At 39.6% G+C, this 21,280-nt stretch overlaps 4 protein-coding genes across 12 annotated transcripts in view; all 4 read left to right on the plus strand.

The window, feature by feature from the left end:
• LOC116840991 (phosphoinositide 3-kinase adapter protein 1) overlaps nt 1-11,931 on the plus strand; it is a 40,421-nt gene extending 28,490 nt beyond the window's left edge. For 8 of the 9 annotated variants that reach the window (XM_032808426.1, XM_032808428.1, XM_032808425.1 and 5 more), the window contains 12 exons: nt 1,485-1,641; nt 1,720-2,107; nt 2,398-2,694; nt 2,895-3,030; nt 3,498-3,688; nt 4,077-4,146; nt 4,619-4,930; nt 7,124-7,573; nt 7,678-7,794; nt 8,207-8,301; nt 8,748-8,967; nt 9,570-11,931. In XM_032808426.1, the coding sequence (XP_032664317.1) occupies nt 1,485-1,641; nt 1,720-2,107; nt 2,398-2,694; nt 2,895-3,030; nt 3,498-3,688; nt 4,077-4,146; nt 4,619-4,930; nt 7,124-7,573; nt 7,678-7,794; nt 8,207-8,301; nt 8,748-8,967; nt 9,570-10,177 (3,041 nt within the window). In that variant the 3' untranslated portion in view covers nt 10,178-11,931. The remainder of the gene's footprint in view (nt 1-1,484; nt 1,642-1,719; nt 2,108-2,397; nt 2,695-2,894; nt 3,031-3,497; nt 3,689-4,076; nt 4,147-4,618; nt 4,931-7,123; nt 7,574-7,677; nt 7,795-8,206; nt 8,302-8,747; nt 8,968-9,569) is intronic. The other variant, XM_032808429.1, reaches the window with a different exon arrangement.
• Nucleotides 11,932-13,389: 1,458 nt separating this feature from the next.
• On the plus strand, nt 13,390-15,021 carry LOC116840998 (WAP four-disulfide core domain protein 2-like). Its single transcript, XM_032808441.1, has 2 exons — nt 13,390-13,661; nt 14,581-15,021. Exons 1-2 carry the CDS (start codon nt 13,430-13,432, stop codon nt 14,784-14,786), a joined length of 438 nt encoding a protein of 145 aa, XP_032664332.1. The 5' UTR covers nt 13,390-13,429; the 3' UTR covers nt 14,787-15,021.
• Nucleotides 15,022-15,798: 777 nt separating this feature from the next.
• Nucleotides 15,799-17,742, plus strand: LOC116840999 (waprin-Thr1-like). Its single transcript, XM_032808442.1, has 4 exons — nt 15,799-16,163; nt 16,828-16,890; nt 17,010-17,180; nt 17,548-17,742. The coding sequence occupies exons 1-4, from the start codon at nt 16,157-16,159 to the stop codon at nt 17,640-17,642; spliced, it is 336 nt and encodes a 111-aa protein (XP_032664333.1). The 5' UTR covers nt 15,799-16,156; the 3' UTR covers nt 17,643-17,742.
• A 1,164-nt stretch (nt 17,743-18,906) lies between these two features.
• LOC116840994 (receptor-binding cancer antigen expressed on SiSo cells) lies at nt 18,907-20,929 on the plus strand. The gene is made up of 4 exons (XM_032808435.1): nt 18,907-19,074; nt 19,265-19,462; nt 19,526-19,636; nt 20,146-20,929. The coding sequence occupies exons 1-4, from the start codon at nt 18,907-18,909 to the stop codon at nt 20,335-20,337; spliced, it is 669 nt and encodes a 222-aa protein (XP_032664326.1). The 3' UTR covers nt 20,338-20,929.
• The last annotated feature ends 351 nt before the right edge of the window (nt 20,930-21,280 follow it).

The raw sequence follows: 21,280 nt of genomic DNA on the forward strand, positions 1-21,280 counted from the left end.
CTCTCTCTCTCTCTCTCTCTCTCTCTCTCTCTCTCTCTCTCTCTCTCTCTCTCTCTCTCTCTCTCTCTCTCTCTCTCTTTCTTGTAAAATGCGACGTTATTGAAACTTTCAAGTTGGTCAGCAATTACAGATTTAAGACCGGAAGCATACCGAAAATGGAAGCTACACGCGCATCACGTATCGGGCGTAAAGATTGCCGCGAATGGAAAATCACCGAATAGCTAGCTCTCCTTAACTGTCAAAGGATCTGTATTTACAGTATATAGTACAAATACACACATAAAAGAAAAACCTCAATTCTTATGTAACTAAATGGTGCCAGACGAAAATTTAACGTGATAAGATCTATCTCCGTTATCACGAACGGAAGCGTTCTTCTGTACATTCAGCTATTAAAACTCGGATAACTGAGATAACTAAGAGCAATTGGCTGAGTAGAAACCTCCCACAGGAATATTTCTGTTCCTATAACTGTGTTTACGTCTAATCCCCAGGCGGCAGAAAACTCGGTCGCACTAACAGAGTTGTTCTTCCGTGTGCACGGAAAGAATGATTGAAATGAAAAACTCGATTGTAGGAACAGAAAAAGATTCTTGCAGGAGAGAAATTCACTCAGTCAATTGTTTTCCGTTATTGCAATCAAGTTTTAATACAGTTGAACGTTCAAACAAACGTCTTTGATTGCGATGACAGAGATATGATTTCCCGACGGCAAATTTTCAGCTGTCTTCTGTTCAATTGCACACGAACTGAAATTTTATTTTCCGCGAACAAACTAAGAGCTTCTTTTATTACGCGTACATGTGTGATTCCTGAGGATATTAATATTCGTTAATTTTAAGGTATCAGTACGAGTTCTTCGGCAATTTCAAAACGCCGACCTTAAAACTGCTACGTTACGAGATATACGCCGAATTACGTGTCAACGATATCGCGCTGAGTTAGTTCGGGATTAATTCGGGTCACCGGTGTGACATATTGCCCGTGCTGGAATTTGTGCAGTGGGATTTCACGAAACCCAAAACGCAGTCATTGTTATCGCGTGTGTCGCGCGATGTAGCCGCGTTATCTGTTACATTACTTCATCAAAGCGCATTATATCCGACCGCTCGGCGCACATTGCGTGTTTCGCGATACGCGTCGCGCGAAATTAAATGTATTCCCGGTGCGTCGCGATGAGACTTAATCAAGGTTGCCAGCGACACATGCACACTGGCCGCTCCCTAAAAAAGAGCAAAGGGCAAAGGGCGGGCTTTGAAAAACGTACATAATACGTGGATTATCCACACTATCTAACTATCCACACGATCCACTTATCACTAACCCAAAAAGTAGAAAAATATTTTCGTCAACCGTATCTTTCCATATCAAACACAAAGTCCCGCTTGTACGTCTCATGGATTTACGAACGAATTAATTAATTGATTAACTTCCAGAAATTAGGATTGTCGATTAAGGTCTTAATTCCTCTCATTTTTTTCCAGGATTGCATTCAGCGATAACTTCGTCGAGGGACGGACACTCGGAGGACGACGTCCTCTTCGTCTCTAGCAAAGGTAGCGAGGCGTCGAAGTTATGGATCAACTATCTGTCGGCGTGTTTCGAGCAAATCAGTCGACAGCAAGGGCGACCACCGTACAAGTGAGTTTCTTTTTAAATTTGTCACTCGACCAATGCGAAGGTAGATGCCTGATCGACGTCGTCGATTTCCGCCTTCAGAGTGCGTCACGTGGCGATCGAGGAGCCGATAGCCCCGAGAACGGAAGAGAGGATCCGTTGCTCTCGTCTCCAGATCGTCGTCGTCTGTCCAGTTCTGTTAGAACAAGCCCGTGCTAATCCGGAGCATGCTATTCAGCTGACCAGACACCTGCTTACTGAGAAGGTGTTGGCGATGATGTTGGGTGTTCAAGACGGCCACATCAACGACAGCCACAAGTCCAGCTTGATCTGCTACGATCAGTGGAGGAAGTTCTTCGTGAAGGACCAGGACGAGACGTTCGTGGGCGAATTATTGGGCGCGGCGGTCGGCATCCTAGGAACCGCGCCACCGCCGGCACTTAGGGCCGACAAGACTGCATTCTCCGTGCATCCGAAGAAAGTCAAGCTGGTAAGTACATAATGGTGGTCTCCAGCAGAAGCAGAAGATCTCTCTTGTCACCTGTCCCCTGTCGTTGCTCTCTTCTCTCATCTCTTCATCTCTAGGTTCATTTCTCTTTGTGCTCTTGTCAAAAATTTTGCTCGACCCGATCGTCTAACGAAAAGGCATATTCTATTTCTGGCAGGTCTATTCCTGTGACGTCACTCGTGATCTTTTGAAAAGTGCGACGAAGGCACGAATTAAAAGTGATTCTTTAAAATGTCATAGAAACTCGATACAAAAAGTTTGTTTGTTTGCAGGGGCAGAACAGGATAATCGTTCTGCTAAACGACCCCCTGACTCCCGAAGATCACATCTCGGTGATCGTCGACCGTTGTGGCGATGCGATCGAGATAAGCAACGTGAAGAGGAGGAATCCTTACGCGCTGCAGTTCTCGATACCAGAGAGGTGTCTCGAAGTTTCCATGCTGGTCGGAGTGAGAATATCCAAGAACGGCTGTTCACTTGGCGTTAGGCAAGTCAAGTGCGAGAGCAGACTCCGAGAACTCGATCAGATCCTCAGGGCTCACGACAATCCTCTCGACTTCATGTGCCAGGTAATTGAATTCGCGAGTTACCACGCGAATGAATTCGCTTCGCCCCGAGCTACTACTAAAACAGAGTCAAATCTGCAATTTCTTTCTTTCTCTGCTTCGACATAGATATTTTATAAGAAAATTCCAACCCAACCACATTGTTTAATCTAAAGATTGGAAGGCAACGAATAACTTATTTCGGGCCGTTTTATGTTTTGCAGACTTTCGGCTTTAGTTCTACTGACCGGGACCAGTTGGACAATTGGATGGTTCACGCGTTTCAGAAGAACATCCCACCCCACTTCAATCTTCTATCAACGCCAAGTGGTTTAGTAAACACCCATAAACATCACATAAGTAAGTAACCCCCTAACTTAACGATTCGATGAAAATTACACATTTGATCATCATTAACAATGTACGAATTTAATCGGAGAAGACGCGCTCTCTGAAGTACAATCAATGTATTCTTTACTAAAATGCTATACTATGTATGTATAACTGGTAAATTTCGCAAAATGTTGGGATTGGTTAAACTTATAGCGAATTTGTGCATTACAAATTTTACAATGAAATCTTATTTCCACTGATCAAAATCCGCGAAATACTAAAGAGCACGACGAAACACTAAAGAGCAAGTATATTCACTGAAAATCAGTGAATACTCACTGCTCATCGGTGAAGTAGTCTTTTTGCTGATTTAATCAGAAACATTTGTACTTATCCACTTTAACAGAGCACGCAGAGAGTAGTAGAGAGCAAAACAAGCAATAGAAAAATGCTGTTCTTCGAGGCACCTTTGACTTTATAACTTTTTATTTCAGGTCCCGAAGAAAACCCGACATTGCTACACTTTGCCGCGCGATTCGGCCTGGAGAAATTGGCATGGCAATTGCTGGAATGTCCAGGCGGCGACCTGGCGTGCGATCTGCGAAACGTCTCCGAAATGACACCCGCCGATCTCGCGGAACAAGGCGGGCACACGAAATTGGCGCAACAACTGCGAGGCTACATGGTACAAATACCTCGCCTTTAGACCGACGTCGCAAATAATCGAACAAACAATCGGTATATCCGCGATCCACTTTATTCTTCGCTTTTCTCAAGACCCGGCGTACGCCACGCGCGTACACGCTCTCGCTCTAGCTTAGAATAGATAGATGGAAATATCTCGGAGATAAAAATGCCTGCCTACAGCGACGCTGCACCGTCTGGTACCGGTGTGACGTCGCGTTCGTCGACCCGTGAATTTTGCGCCGAATTCGCTGAGCATGAATTTCCGAGGCCTGAATTTCGCGCTCTTCGAATCGCGCGGTTCCGCGCGACCGATGAATTAACCGACGTATCTACTCTGTATTGCATATTTCGGGCGTGACTTTGGATCCCGGCGGATGGAACTCCAGCAAATAAACGAGTTCACCAACATGTACAGCTACCTCAAAGTTATAAGCGAGACGACTAATCGACCGACAGGTACGACATCGCAATATCATGAAATAACGCTCTCAAATTAATGTTTTCAATAAGAAAGAAAAAGCTCTTGAATTCATTCTTAACTGATTCGAATTTTTTACTGAAATTGAGAGTTCAAAATACTTGAAGTTTTATTCACAGAAGTAAACTTGATATCCAACAAAAATAAATTTTCAAATATTTCTCTTTCTCAATACATATTCTATAACGTTCAAAATTTCATAAAACGCATCTAAACATTAAGGTGAAGATTATTCAAGTAATTCACAATAGGTCTGTTCTTTTTAGCTGAACTAATGCAATAAGTTAGAGTGAGACAAATATATTTTGTTTCACTCTAACTTATTGCACCTAAATGAATAATCTTCATCTTAATGTTTAGACGCGATATGTAAAATTTTGAACGTTATAGAATATGTATTGAGAAAAAGAAATATTAGTTTAAGTATAATACGAGATTATTTGAAAACAGATCACGACTCAGCAACAGACGTTCCGTCGCCGAACGCGAACGAAACCAGCAACGAAAACGAGGATTATTGTCAACCGAGACCTCTCAGCGAGGCTTACTTGGTGCCGCCGATTGCGAGACCAGTAACGACTCTGATTCCAACTCTGCAAACGACTACCGCCAGTATGGCCATGAGCAATCCCTTAACCGCTAATTACTCAGTCGTGCCAACGCCTACACCAGTGATATTACCGTCCACACCGTCCGCGAGCTCTAACTCTTCGAATGGACCGGACCTATCTTTTCAGGGCTATATGAAAATGTACCCTGTCGGTGAGTTTAAAAGAATAACTGTCGAATGTATGAATAGTCATTGAAATATGAGTGATTGTTAATCATTGCTACGTGCAGTGGCAATTATATTAATTTCCATTTTCCCGTATTAATTCGTATATCAATTTGCTCGTTCGATTTTTAACCCGACTGAACGTTTCAAACGCGCGCGCCATTAGTCTCTAAATTTTGTCCGAGCAATTTTTCTCTGCGACCCTTCACCTCTTTCATCGGCTATCAATGCGATTTACGTCTAAGCAGTTCATGCACTACTACTAAAGTGAGGCTTCGTGAGCGTTTAAGTTTTGCGCTCACCAATTCGCAATGATATCCAGCGACCTGTTCAGTCCTGTCCAGGTCCGGTCCACCGGTGAGACTCATCGCTGCACTTCGACGCGTCGCTTCACACCCGTCCAGTCTGCTCAACATCCAGCCGTCGTCCCACGTTCCTCATTTACTTCATTTCCTTTCTCTATAGGGCACTCGCGAGCACGATCATTTTGACGACGTTGCACGGAAAGTATTTCGAGCGTTTCAAGAATGTATCCGAGTCACAAATCACGTATATAAACTCTCAAATTAATTAAACAATTGCGAAAGAACGATCAAAGTCGCGTTTCTGACAAGTACGAGAGAAAGAGAGAAGAGAAATATATCGTTTCACGGATAATTATATTTTGCCGAAAAACGTGGCTCCCGTTTCGCGAGAATCCTAATTTTTAAAGCAAACAAGCGTCATGTCGAGCTCGACAAATAATGTGAATGAACATGACATTATCTTTCCCATTACGTGAGAATAATTTAGGTAAACCGAAATAATAGAAAGCTCCTTGAATAGAGTTAACTAATAGTTAACTAATAATTTAGGTAATTAACAACCGCGATAGTTGCAAAATTTATAGACGCGAACGAAATCGCGTAATCGCGAGTAATCGCGAATTTCACGTAAGATGACGCATTTTGTACTACTCGAAACAATTAGAAGATCGCATTGAATGAACGACTTCGTCATATAATTCTATGCTTGAATTGAATGTAACAAGAACTAAAACGTTAATGTAAATGTATTTTTTTGCGACATTAAGAATTAATATAAAGAGAAGTATATGTTCAGAATACTCTTCAAGCATCTCTACTGTGCAACACAGGCATTTTAGAAAGAAATCCCCCGATTATTTCGGTCAGTATATCTCTCAGTGAACAAATATACAAAACATATATGCAAAAAATCTATAACTAACTAAATCGCATTGAGCCAATGAACTCCTACTACACGCAAAAAAAATTTCAGTTAGTGCAATCAAACAGAAACCAACTGAAAATTAGGTGATCAGAAGCGATATCTCTGTTATGAAAACTATATAATATTTCTGTTGTCACAACCGAAAATATTTGTCTGAACATTCAACGATATTAGAACTTACTTGAGGCAACTGAGAACAATTGACTATACAGAAGCCTTATAAAAGAATTTTTCTGTTCCTACAGCCGAGTTTTCGTCTGATCCTTGAGCAATCGAAAATCCGGTTGCACCAACAAAATTGTTTTTTCCGTGTACAATCCACCACCTTAAATATTGAAATCATTCTTTGTCTCTGACTCACGGTAAGCAGGACTTGTCATGTTCTGCTATTAATCTGGAACAAAAATGAAAGATTTCTTCGATCAGACATGAAAATTAATGTTTTAACAAGAAAGATACCGAGAAAGATACCTAAATATAAACTAATTAACTCTTTGTGATTGGAGCAAGTCAAGTTTCTCAGACAGCACAAATTACTAACAGATGTCTTAAAAATGTCTAAAAGAAATAGGATCACTTTAAAACATCTTTTAGTAAATCCTTCTGTCTGGATTGTTATTTTAAGACAATTGTTCTCAATTTTCATTCGCAAAAAGTCAAAAACAAGAATATGTGTAGTCTGTAAACCTACCTTCGAATCCGCTCTACTCGGCCCGAACCGGATCCTCCGGTTCAACATCCGCGTACACCGAATCTGCACTTCCCAAGAATCGCAGCTATCCGCAATCTCTAGTAGATCTAAAACAAAAAGTGAGCTTCCTGATTAGTGATATGAATAGCTGTCAACGTATCAGATATAAAGAAGCTCAAAATAGTGTATTTTTCTTTAAACTTACAAAAAAATAAAAAATAGTGCTTAATAAATTTCTGATAAAATCCATTATATGTAGTCACAGGTTCGAAATCGTCAACGATGAACTCGATGAAGTTACAATCATCTCGAACGGGCACGCCTACGCAGTACACTCGTTCGGAGTGTCATCAAGATTCTACGGCGGTACGAGAGGACAATTCCTGTCAGAAGGTTAATCAGCCTCCTCCCTATGGCAGAACGTCATCCAACAGCAGCACCAAGTCCAGAGAACCGTCAGGCCCTCAGGACGAGCTGCTGGAGATCATAAACGACTTCAAGAACAACGTCTTCACGATCTCCGAGGTGGAGAATCTTGTCGAGAATTGGCAGAAACGGAACGACGTCCAGCAAAGCTTCAAGGACAAGCAACGGCAGCTCACGGCGATGCGAGAGGAATACGAGAGGATACAGAAGAAGATGAAAGAAGAAATGAAGAGTGCGACGCCCTTCGACAAGATACGAAGGTTCTTCTCCAAAGGGAAGAAAGGCAAGTGCAATCTGAGACACTGTTGAAATTCCTTCGATTATTTTCAATTGACTGAACATCAAAGTGGGATAATAAATCAGGACCTCGATCAACTTTTGTTACAGACGCAAAAGAATCCACCAGAGTTGCTGCCAACTCGCCTTCGGGCAAACCCGAAAGCGTCAATGGTGGATTAGCCGATCGCCGGCCTGTTAGTAGCTTAAGTCTTCGTAGTGTCTCCAGTAAGTATAATTAAACACAGAATGTAAATGTCATAATTATATATTGAGAGAAAATGTATCTAAAAAATATTTATTTCAAATATTGATAGCATATTTACTCAAATCTTGATTCTTTTATTTAAATAGAATAAATAATTGGTCTCACGAAAAGGTAAAATTTCAAGAAAATGTATATTTTTAATTAAAAAACATTTCACATTAGTATAAATAAATATGTTATTAGTGCCCATCGCGAATAAATATTTGTTACTTCTTAGGTATTTTTTCTCTCAGTGTACGAATTGTCATTGAGAGTTTTCTTTTGAATATTTTTGAGAATGAAGAAAGTCATCCTTAAGAGACTCTGATTTGAAATATGTCAGATATTTTTAGATATTTCAGATTCTCATAATATGTAAATTCTACTCTTCAGGTTCGTCCTCATCCGGTAGAATGAGCACTGTCAGCGGGTGCAGCGGCACGAGCTTGGGCGACAGCGGAACACATTCCGACTCTGAAGAAAGAAAGGTACGTCTCACGTATCATGTAATTAGAGTGTTGAGTATTAACCAATTAAAATACTCTTTGACTAAAATAATCGACAAATCAATCACCACAAACTAATCGCATACAAAATCACAAACAATTTCATCCATTGACGAAATTATTAATCAAGCTTTAATAATATTGATTGTACACTGATTAATTATTATTTCAACAATCCATTGAATTATTCATGATTACATACATGAATATTAATTATAATTTTGATTATCAATTTGCCGATTATTTTAATGAGAGAAAATTTAATGCTCCACACTGATTAAAGATAAGTGATTTAACCAAACAAAAACTACTATCCAAAATCACTTTTTCGGGGTCTTTTTTTCGAAATCTTGCAAAGAAAGTGGTTGGATTTAATATCAAAACAATAGTTCATATTACATTCGTATTTATATACTAATTGCTTCCAGCTGCAAAATCTCAGGGACGAAAAGGCCGGCATGACATCCTACGAGATACCACCAGCGCCTAAACCGTACACAGGTAGGTATTCACCTGCGCCCGGGTATTCCCCGTCACCGAGTGCCTCCATCGTACGCGACCTCGATCTCCGGCCGTCGCGATCGCCGTCCCGGGCCAACGACAACGAGTACTACATCGCATTCCCACCGTCGGGATTACCCGTTCACGGTAATTTCAATAATTGTACAAACGCGAGGCTGAAAGATCCTTGAAGAGTTGAGACATTGCTTTGACATCCTTCAGGCCCATATTAATAATTATTGCTTGAAACTCGTCTCTAGTGATACACTTAGATTTGAATTCAGAATTAGATAGGAATTGTTCAGTTTGTGATTATAGATATAAATATGTAACAGTTTGCAGAAAGATTTCTACACATGCGTGATTAAGTTTTCCGCTGAATATGGCAAAACAAAGCAATACGTATGTACAAGAAATACAAAAAGGATAGTAGATTATGTTAACGACGTCATCTCTGCGTTATCGATATTTTTCGAGTGCATCATTGACTTCAGCATCACCTTAGGTCCGCATTTTTTACTTGGAGTTAGACGTGAGTCTTTCAGCTGAATCGCGATTGCAAATGTAATGTTACATATATTATGTAATTTAAATAAAAGACTCTCGTCTAACTCTAAATTTAGATCTGAATATCTCACGCAGGACAAGTTTCAAAAGAAACATCCATTAATACGGTTCTTAGACACTGCGGACGTTGAGAGTCCTCGAAAAAAAAAGGAAATGAATAATTCATGATTCGATTCTTGCAGCGTTCAAAGCGGACGGCTCTCCGCGGGAACCGGACACTCCGAGCTCTCCGTGCGAATACTCCAAGTGTCTCGACTTCGCCCGGAACGTCGTTGCCGCGCCGGACGAACGAGACGGGTTCGAGACGGCAACGAAACACAACAGCTACGCGAACATCGACCCATTAGCGCCGAGTTTATTCTCGGATTCGACTCGCGCCCTGGACGGCATAAGCGACGAGGCGACGTCGGTCAATTCAGCTCGCGCGAGTGAGGAAATTGCGAGAGAACGTCGCGCTGACGAGGTTGCCGAAGCGTGTCATCCCGACACCTCGAGGACGAAGCCGTCGGTGCTCGCGCAATCAGTCGCCGTCGACGAGGTCGATTCCGCGACGTTTGTCGCTCGAAACGACCAGGACACCGCGGTGAGGTACGAGCAGGCGCGCACACCGGACTTGACAAACGTGCCGAACCATATGAATATCGAGGCCAATGAGAGCGGCAGAATGCCGGAATACATGAACCTCACTATTAATATGGGTCACGACTCCGTCAAAATCCTTGGCGCCATACCAAAGAAACTGCCCGCGCCGCCTGTACCGCCGAGAGGTACGACTTCTCGTGTTGAATAATTTCACACAGAGCAGACACGAGGTGTCTACCGCACTACGTCGAATGACTGGATACGTTATTACTCAATCAGGCACAAATTACTGGAGGATGTCTTAAAAACTTCCAAGAGACGTCTAAAAGAAATAGGACGTCTGTTGGACGTATTTAAGACACCCTTTAGTAGATTGAGTGATGTCTGGATGTTAACTAACGTTGACTGCCGTTGATTATTGTAAGACTCTACTGAAGATTGAGTCACCAAACATACGGTAAATCAATGCAATTCGCGATTATCGACGGCCGTTGTTATTAATGAGTAGGGCTATTTTAAGTCTGCTTGTGTGTCACAAGCCGGATACGCAATCTACCTGATGAAGCTCATCTAGGTAGATTCGCGATCCTAGATAAGCGTTGGATATCACACATGGCCTCTCAAGCGAGATGAATCACTGCTCTATTGCGGTGGACTTTTATTCGATTCTCTGAAGTTATTTTCCGAAGAGAAAGATCAATTGCGAAAGGACTGCGGAAATTTTCTACGGAATCTCGATGAAAAAGGATTTCGATGACGCATGTGTGTTCTCGAAATCGCGAGTCCGTGAAGTGAAAGATCCTTGTTCGGCCGATCGTTACGCTAAACTATTTGGAAAACCAAATCGTGTTAAAATAAAAAAGTACCAATACCCAATCCTGAATATTGTTGTTTTGGTTTTTAAATGCGAATATTTAAATTTTTAACATAGAATATATATGTATTTTCTATATTTTTTTATTAAAAATTTAAATATTCGTATTTAAAGACTAAAACAATAAAAATGTCCACAATTAGTGTCCAGATATTGATAATTTTATCTTAATTGTTATATGTCGGCATATCGACTGATGAAATTCGAGTCGCGAAAGGGATAAAAATAAGTACTGCAACGTAATTTTCAACAATTTTCCCCGGCGCTGTAGTGCCTGATTTCATATTTTTTAAATATAATCTTGCACACACATACATATATACACAAATACATCACGATATCAAGTTAGGATTAGTTCGCAGTTTCACAATCCTAAACTACTTTAAGATTGATGTTTAACGAGTTCTCATTATATGTTGCAGTCACGACTAAGAAGTAGGAACCGGAAATCGACGCGATCGCAAGTGAAAGAGAATTTCTTTTGTACATTGCGTGGCGCGTTTCCCTTCTTTTTCGTGCATTAAGCCACGACTGAACTTTCGTGATGACTAAAACTCAGATCAGTTAATGTTTATCACTGAGATTTATCTGTGTATTTCATACTCGTTAATTATACGTTACATTAGTTTAGCTACGTCGAAGGAGATACTCTCGCGTGGCCACGATAATTAGGATATAATCACTATCGCTCTTATACCCAAAGATAAGAAGTCGCGATATTCAGCAACACACGAATCCACTCGCCTCATATTATTCGTACAAAAGCAGCAGCGTTGATCTAATTAGCTCGAATATGATAATTAATTAATAAAAAAATATATATATTATGGTATCACTATACGATAGCAAAGTTAGTCGGATTAAGCTCCGAGAAATGTATCGCGCTACTTTTGCACGCAGCGAGAACGACGTTTCAAGTACCAAGGACGCATTTATCTCTAATTATAAGGCCAACGCGTAAACCGCGAATGTTTTATACCATTTTTATAATTCCCGCCGACACGACTTTATTTTATATATACATGTATATTTATATATGTAACGAAGAAAAAAAACGGCACGAAGAAAAATACAAGAGCAAATCCAGAGTTATTCGTTCCTTCGTTTCTCCGCGTTGTTGAGTCGCGAGACGCGGCGATAACAAGAAGGTTGAGAAGAGCAACAGCGCTCGTTAATATGAATTTATGGCTTCATAGAATGAGCGAATCAATTGTGACGCATTGGTATTAAGCGAACTGAGCGAGACACCGTCTCTTTTAGCGACAAACATTGCGATTGAAAAACGAGAAACAAAAAGAAGACCTTGCTCTTTGGGAAAATTTCATGTTTCGACACCAAACGACTCGCGGAGGCTAAGACTCGACTCAGGATGTCACTGACGTAAAATTCATGCGAAATTTCAAACATTTAGACCGGTAAACCGCACTTCTTTCCTTCCGGCCGAATTGGGGCTTTCTCGTTAATTAGAGTTCCAATCAGAGTTGCGGTTTGCCACCATATTCCGATTATAACGTGCGACCATGCTCGGAAACATATCCAGCTCGTCGAATATAAAGAGATAAAAAGTCAAAGACGACTAAAGTCATGTTAAAAAAGGATTTTTCCTTACAGTCGTATTGAAAAAAAAAAAATATCACTTTCATCGCGCAAAAATGAATATTTTCAAATATCCTGTATATATAAGTGATCATTTATCTATAATTTCAAATGGAGAAATAACATTCTCAAGTAAATGAGCTTTTAACTATTGTTATACGGAGGAAGTTATATCTCCGAAAAAGTATCAAAGAAGAAACACACGCAATTCTCTAATAGATATTAATGATATCAAATATTTCGGTCCAGCATGGTGCGTCATATAAAATTACATGAGAGTGAATAGGGAAGTGTTTAACGATCGTCTCGTGGAAGGGGAAAAACGAAGTCGACGACGATAGGCATATATATTAGAGGTGCCGTTCTGTTGAGCAGCAAAAACGACAAGACATTACCTTTGCTACCGGCCGCTACTTACCGCGTTAACCAAGTATGACATGAATAAATAGCAGCAAGTATACACGCGCGTTTCAAGTGCTGTCCGCGAGAAAAGAAGAAAAAAACTTGTTATCCTTCCGCAAGACTTTGCAAGAGCGCAACGATGCTGTACGCGTTGCGAAACTGTGATATAAAAAAATCGAAGATAAGAGGAGGAAATTCGAGTGCACGAGTAACAAGATGCGAGTAGCAGCATTACGCGATTCATATCAAAAAAATTATTGTCATCGTTTAATGTCTGATTCGACTTTCCGTATTTGAACAGTGAAAACAGGCGAAATATGTGTTTTTTTCGCGCGCAAGCTACGCATCGTGTGATTGATCTAACATGTAGCTTCCTGAATAATCTTCAACGATATCGATTAGACATAATCGATTCGACATTTTGCGCGTCTTACTAGATATATGCAGTAGATTTTATTTCTACGATTAAAAAAACAAGTTCTACTTCGTATTTCACCGGCATACCTACTAATGTAATGAAATATTTATCACACGCAGCCTCTGAATCACGCGAGATCGCAAACAGGCAAACCCGAGAACAGCGAGAAAATGAAGCTGCTGGTCGTGTGTCTAGTTTTCGTGGCGGCGATTTCTGTCGCGACGGGTCAAAACAGATACGTCGCTAAGCAAGGCTCATGTCCACCTGCCTTACCTGTGCAATTCTGCGGCCATTCCTGCTTCGTTGACTCACACTGCGCGGGAATCGGCAAGTGTTGCCCGACTCAATGCGGCGGTTCCATATGCTCCATGCCTGTCACGATGACCCGGCCTGGCCAGTCAGGTAAGAAATCCTTTGTCGCCGCGTTACGCCAAATTGCTCGATCTGAAACAATAATGATCGCGCACTCGATTAGTTTCTAATCACACCAAATTGAAGCTTTGTAAGAGATACGCACTTGTTTCTTGGATCTACACGAAAAAAACATTTTCACTTTTCGCAACTAAATAAGGACTAGGCGAAAATTCAGCAAAGGGGAATACTATTTTTGTTATCATAAATTTTTCTGAACACCCAGCTGTATTAAAAATTTACTTACAATAATTGTTACAATTACTTTAAATTTACTTGCAATAATTGAGAACAATTAACTGAGTGGAAACCTATAAAAATCTTACTATTCCTAAAACTGAATTTTTCATCTGATCTGTATTCTTATCAGGCAAGATCGAACTCTATTACACTAACAGAATTATTTTTTCCATATAAACTAAAAAAAAACTAAAAACTAGAAAAAACTAAAACAAAACTAAAAAAAATATCTGAAAATTGACAAATATTTATTAGGTGAATAACATATTTATTTAAATCAAAATTCTCTTTATTTAAACCAAATATTATTTACTTAAGCAGAGTAAACAATATTTGGTTTAAATGAAAATTGTTTAATATTTCTTACTTATCATATCTTGAAACGAAAAGAGGTATCTAATTTCTTGCAAAAGAAGACAGAAATATTAAATATGGTTATGATAAAATATCAAATACATTTCAACAGGGAGATAAAAGCATCTCTGTGAATATCTAATAGTCACGAGAATATTCCGCACTTATCCTTGAATTACATGCGAATAGACTCTGAACATAGACCAATTTTTGAAAACATATCGAAACTCTATCGAACGAATTACTGTAGTTTTCATTAAAAAAAGAAAAATCACTTATGAATTTATATACAAAAAATATATCATTATTTCCGCAGAGAAACCAGGATACTGCCCGTCGCAACCGACAGGCAGATGGGTGTGCACGTCAACCTGCAGCAGCGACAACGATTGCAAAGGCAACCTAAAGTGCTGCAAAAACCGATGCGGAGCCCTATCTTGCCAGAGGCCGGAAATCGAAGTGTTTGAACCCGTTGAAAATCCGGTTGAACCGGTCGCTCCGCGTCTTGGGTTTGATTATTAAGAAACTGCTGATCTATTCATTTTTGCACATACTGTACGCATAATTAACATAATGCTGCTATTGATTGCGCAAACATTACGTCTGCTCAACGATAATACGTCTTTTAATCTACGATTTTTACGTCTCAAACCTCACCTTGCGAGGTCGACATATTCGATATTTGTGCCATGTTACTCCGAATGCCAAAAATATTATTTATGTACTTTTCTACAAAATATAAAATGTCTTAAACTAATTCTTGTATTCCGCTTCCTCTTATTAGCATACATAAAGAGAACATATGTTATAGTCTTTTTTCATATAAATTCTTTTTAATTTTAATATTTTTCTAGTAATGTAGAGAGAGAAATAGACTACGAGTACATTAAGATAAATACTTGAAAATTTATTTATGGAATGTAAAGTTTATTTCAAGGAAATATAAACTTTATATCCTACGAATAACTCATCAAGTATTTTATCTCAGTGTATATCTCAGTGCAATCTATTTCTCCCTCTCTTTCGGTTACAATGTTGTATAACAGTTTTTATTATGAAATTCTCTCCGTGTATGAATTCTTTTAAATTTCTTTATAGAGAATTGATCCACACATGCTCGAAATGGATTATTATAATTAACTAGCAAAATCAATAAAAAGGCAGCGTCGATAAAATCATAAACAACTATCAAGACTATCGAAGTATCCACACAATTACGTCGAGACGTAATTAATGCGTCATCGCCGCTCGCCGATACTCTAAGAGAACAAGTAAAGGCCAAGGCTATGCAAATAGCCAGCGTCAAGGCGAGCACATTAGTCGCGATTTGAATATTGCATGCTGAGCGTTTAATTACAGATCTCAAGCAACAACAAAATCGACAATTCCACTCGCTCGCTCATTATAAAGATTACTATACGTTGCAAGAATGTCTAATGAAACAGCTAGATACTCCCGGAGAACGGATTATTCAGTGTTCTTCGCCGAAGGAGAAGAGGGTGGGGTTTCCGAACTCAGAGCAAGCGTCTCAGGTGGCTAGCATACGCAGTTACGTGACTGAACGGTACAGAGGCGAATAATCTCGCGCACTTCGACATACGTATCTCGCTGATATCGCTTGCGTCGCGATATGCGACATGTGAAAAACTGTGTATCAAACGAAAATCCTATCGATACTGATACCGAGAAACAATTTTCCTCGATCATCGCGTGTTATTAGACTATAATCGCAACTTATTATACGCTCAATCTCCTTTCGCCCTACTCGATCGTCATCACGGTGGTGGTGGAAAAGATTTAAGAACCGATGCTCTTGCCGCACGGGTTTAGAAATCACGTCGGAGACGCAAGACGAGAGTTTTAGCCAGTTATTCGAGAACGCGACTCGCAAGATGAACCGTAAGTATCTAAACACTAATGCAGCCTTGAGAGCCGCAGTCAATGTTACGCGTTTCCTCACGCGGTGCAAATGCACCGTGTAATTTCTAAACAACATGATTAGCGTGCATTTTAATCGCGGTATATGTATAGAGAAAAATCGGTAATTATTTTCCAATAATTTCGTCACAAGAATGTGCACCGACTTATTTTTATAATGTCAATTTTCCAAGATTTGTGTGTGTGTGTACGTTCCACAACTTATAATTATAAAACACTATGCAGTTATCCTACCGAATAGTGTTATCTTTTAGATATTTCTTTTTTCAATATAGGTTTTTAAGTTATAACAAAATTTCACATCTAAATTCACGCGATATTTTTACTCGAGACTAAAAAACGAGAAAGTTCTATGCAAAAAATGTAGACAATTCCTAGTATAAAAATAATAAATATCGCAAATTAGTAAATTCACAAAAAAAATTGATCGAATCAATATAATAATATACGAAACAAAATATGTTTGTTTCGTTTATTGTCAGATTAACTCGACCAATCTTTTCGGATACGAAAATTTATCTTTTTGTGATCAGTCTCTTTTTCAACACGTAGAAATGTCTTCATTTGACGAATTGTATTTATAATCATGTATGTATTAGAATCAACATTGAATTTAATTTTGCAGGAAATATCTCGCTCCTCGCGGTGGTGCTGGTTTTGCTAGTAGCCAGCACGTGCGCTCAATTTTGTAAGCAAATAACTCAATTATCCGTTTATATACGAGAAATAACAAGTGACAAGAGTAAATTTGTACAATCGATTGCTCTTCGCTAATTTACTCTATTACAACGCGATTAAATGTTTCAGATAAAAGCGGCAACTGCCCGCTGCAAAATACCGTGAGCAATTGCACCCCCAGATGCACGAGTGACTCCCAGTGTTCTCTGAGTCAGAAATGCTGCCCGAACAAATGCGGCAACAGGTCGTGCGCCGATTCCAGCGCCGTCAGCACCGGCAGCGGGTACAAGGGCTCGAACCGTACGTATGAGATCTCGTAGGACATTCGAACTTTTCAGGTTACAGCGAAGCACCGCGCATTCAAACTCACGCAATACTCCCATCCGAGATAAGAGAACTCTGTGCAAACAAAACCCAGTGTTAACATAGGCCGCGATCCGTTACACGCTCCCAACGGCCGCGAGCGACATTCTATCTTTGTTGTTCATTGGATGTTAAATAAAGATAGAATGACGCTCGCGATCGTTGGGAGTGTGTAACGGATCGCGGCTGTAAACGATACATGTGTCGCAAGTGACGAAGTAAACACGAAAGCGTATATTTGAAATAGATAAGATCGTGAGATTACCGAGTCCTTCGAGCGCTGAAACCGCCATTTTCGTTGCAGAGCAAGACGTTTACTGTAACGGAGTGAAATGCGCCGCGTACGAGAAGTGCCAGTTCGACCGCAACACCAGACGTGAGAGATGCACCCGCGCCTAACGTCATTCTCGTCGCCGAATCTCTTCGTGAATCTCAACTATCCCGAATGTAATCCTATATAAATAACAATTACACTCACTCTCTTCGCTGCCCTCAGCAAGTCGAGGCGTTCGATTTGAATGCTTTCGCGCCGAAAACATCGCTCCATCCAGTACTACGAATTCGGAAAATTTTCTTCGCGACAGGAGGCCTCTGCGCATGCATAAAGTAACATAGCAACCTGTCATTGGATATTATATCGTTACGTCACTTTCGCATACGCAGAGACCTCTTGTCGCGGAGAAAATCTCTCGAACTAGCCCCATCTTCATTCGGAACGTAAGAAGCAACAAGGATAGAATAGAGGCGTATTTACAGAAAAGCGATCAGAGTTAATTTCGAGTCAGCGATATATATGCCTCTCTATAATTCAAATATTTCATGTTCTGACCCCAACTCTATCTGAAATAGTGACCGGGTTATTGAAATGTACATCTTGCTAGCAACGTAATCGCTTTTCCGTAAACACCCAAAGTGCATCTAGTGCTACAATCGCTCAGTGAGCTTTTACATCTTTAGTGTTTAGAAATATGCTAATTGGATGCAAGAGCTTACTCAGCTTAGTATACATAGGCCAGTATTCATAGTCGAATCTTATTTCAAGACCGTCTTAAATAATGTCTTAAGATGCGAATACGGCTCTGTGATTGGTTCATGATATCTTAAGTACTACCTTAAGATATTAATATTAAATATATAATATTAAAAGATACTTAAATATTTCGGTATATACCTGTCTATTTATAACGATTTGAAGCGATAAAGCAGCAGTGCTACGTCAGGGTCCGGCTACGTCGCACGCCATTTGTGTTTCTCGCTCGTCGTCAGTTTCAATAATCGAAGTTTAAACATCGAAATCGAGCGATCGAGTAATCGGGCGATATTCGTCGGCAGATGGTGCGATCGTCTGCAGGTAGGTAAGATTCCTGAAGAGCCATATATAAAGAGAGAAAGAGAGAGAATCTGCAGGTATGCGCGTTCGCAATACAACGGTCTAAAACAGTCTAAAATTTCTTCCTGGCTCTGTCAAAGAAGTCTCGATTCGAACGAGAGAACCGTGAAACAATGTGATTCGTGGCGGCTCCGTCTTAAAAATCGCAAAATGGATCGCCGATCTCGTACTCGCACCCGCGTAATCTCGTAATCGCGCAGATATCCGCCCCCCGAGGAGAGGTTAGCTTTCCTCCGACTCGAGGAAGAGGTTAACTCTCCTTGATTACCGAAGATGGCTATGGAGTTTCTGATGAATTGGCTCAAAGCCTTGCTCGTGTTGCTCTTCGGCATATTCAGAAAGGCGATATCCTGCTTTCTACGCCGAAGAAGATCGTCCTATAACTCCGTACCTCCTCTGTCCAACATCAGTGTGATTCCCACCATCCTAAGTAACTCAAAGGTGAGATGATCATGCGTATCTTCGCGATAATCGCTGCCTCACAACAAAAATGAGATAAGAGAAAAAGAGAGAAATTGCGATTTCTTTCAGAGAATATAACGTCAAAACGTTTGTGTCCGTTTAGTCTTTTGAATTTCTGTTTATTTTTGTGTCAATTTCTATAACAACATTAATCAGAAGTTGTTCTCAGACCCTAGAAGATTGGGACAATTGGGAGGACAATCCAACCGTTGTGGTACTTGACAAACAAGTTAATATATTACAAACAAATATTGACCAATTTCGACATCAACCAAACATGACTGAGACCATTCCTGAGATCACTTCTGAGATCAATCCTGAGACCTTTCCTGAGACACCCACTGAGGAGCAGTTCAACTTTTTTGAGGTAATTCTAAATAATACTGTTGCCTTGATAAAGCCAGAAATATGATCTTTGAATTTTATATAGGACATGACTCCAAAAATCACTAGACAAACAAAGCTCTTAATAAAGAATAAACCTATGGATGGCTTGTCTCGTAACACTGTAAAGTTCATAGCCATGGATCCTGTCCCAACTGTGAGTTTGCACTTGAATATTTGCATAATCTAGAGGTCTGTTTGTTTTCTGCACAGAGAGAAAATTTTATATTAAAATTATTACAAGATTCTCTAATGTCCATTCCAAAGAATGGATCGATATTCTGCAATAATTCACTATCTTTTCATTTCATACATGCTATTCCTATTTTAGGAACTGAAATGTATATTATTGTACTATTAAAACACTATGTTTCTAGCAATATCTGCTATTCTTTAGCAAGATAGATTTTACTGACTCTACTAATTCCTGAACTATTAAAAACATAGAAAAGGGTTTATGTAAGAAAAAAGACAAACTATAGTATTCTCTCCTTGCAAGAACTTCTGAATTAGTGCAATACCAGTGCAATAAATAAATTAAGGTAAATATACTTCACTCCAACTTATTATACTAGTTCAGAAGTTCTTGAAGATCAAACAGACCTTGGATCTTGTGTTTGTGACATATCCAAAAACTTAAAACTTATCATTGCAATGTGCAATCAGAATGAATTAGGAGAATGGGAAGAGAATGCCACTGGCTGGGAAGTGGACACACTAGAGGAATTCGGCGACCCTACCAAAGCGTTGCGAGAGCAAAAAAGAAAGGAGAGGGAACAACGACTGATTGAACAGCAGCAGAAAAGGATGGACCGTATGACGAAACTGTCGGTGTTAGGCACAAAAGTGTGTTCTTGATGCGAAATCACAAATACCAAAATACATAATAACGTACAATCTAATGGCATGCATACTGAAGATCCTTCATCTAGAAATTAGCTCGCTCGTGTTGATTGTATCATCAGTATGTTTATTTTTAAACAGAGAGGTAATGTTCCGTCACGTGCACCTCGCTGGTACGCGTTTGCGAGCGCTCGTGAAGATCTCTATATTCGAGCACTCATGTGTCGGCTTCCTTCCCGAAGGGAAACTATATATCGATATGTCTGTTCTCATTGAAATGGTAGAGCATTTGTAAACATTCCATGTGAATTTTGTACAGTATCGAGTATAATATGTTTTATCTTTTAAAAAAAAAAAGGATAACTGTTTTGCAAGTTTATAATAACCACATCCATGGATGTCGTAATCTTCGTACTAGCGAATTTTTTTTTTACCAGAAGATGGTCCTATAAAAAAGAAAAAAAATATTGATATATTTTAATTTATTAGACTTTTCTCAGATTCTGTTATCTATGCGGTTTTGTTATCTATGTAGTTAGAATAACGCATGTGATCATGGATTTTTAACTATTTCGTAATAAAGAGTGTAATTATGTCTTCATTTGAACATTCAACTTCTAGGATATCCAACATATATACTAGTAGTAGTGAATCCTGAAACCTACTATTTTCCAAAGATATAATTTCCCTGGTAAATGTAAGATCCTTTGTCCCTTTACAGTTTCTTTTTTCTTGTTTCAAAATATCATTTCACACTGTGATTTTAGAAAACCAGAGCGAAAATCGATGAATGTCGTTAACGTAGCATATATACTACAGAGGAATATACTTGTAACCCCAGAAAACGTCAAGAATGTATAACTATTTTTCATACGACCACTATATCCAGACTACACAAAATAATATATGAATATTCTCATGAAATATAAATGTCCTTAATTTCAAAATATTTATTTAC

Source organism: Odontomachus brunneus, unplaced genomic scaffold (genome assembly GCF_010583005.1).
Source record: "Odontomachus brunneus isolate Ranch 3 - 2012 unplaced genomic scaffold, Obru_v1 Obru_scaffold_013, whole genome shotgun sequence".
Lineage (NCBI taxonomy): Eukaryota > Metazoa > Arthropoda > Insecta > Hymenoptera > Formicidae > Odontomachus > Odontomachus brunneus.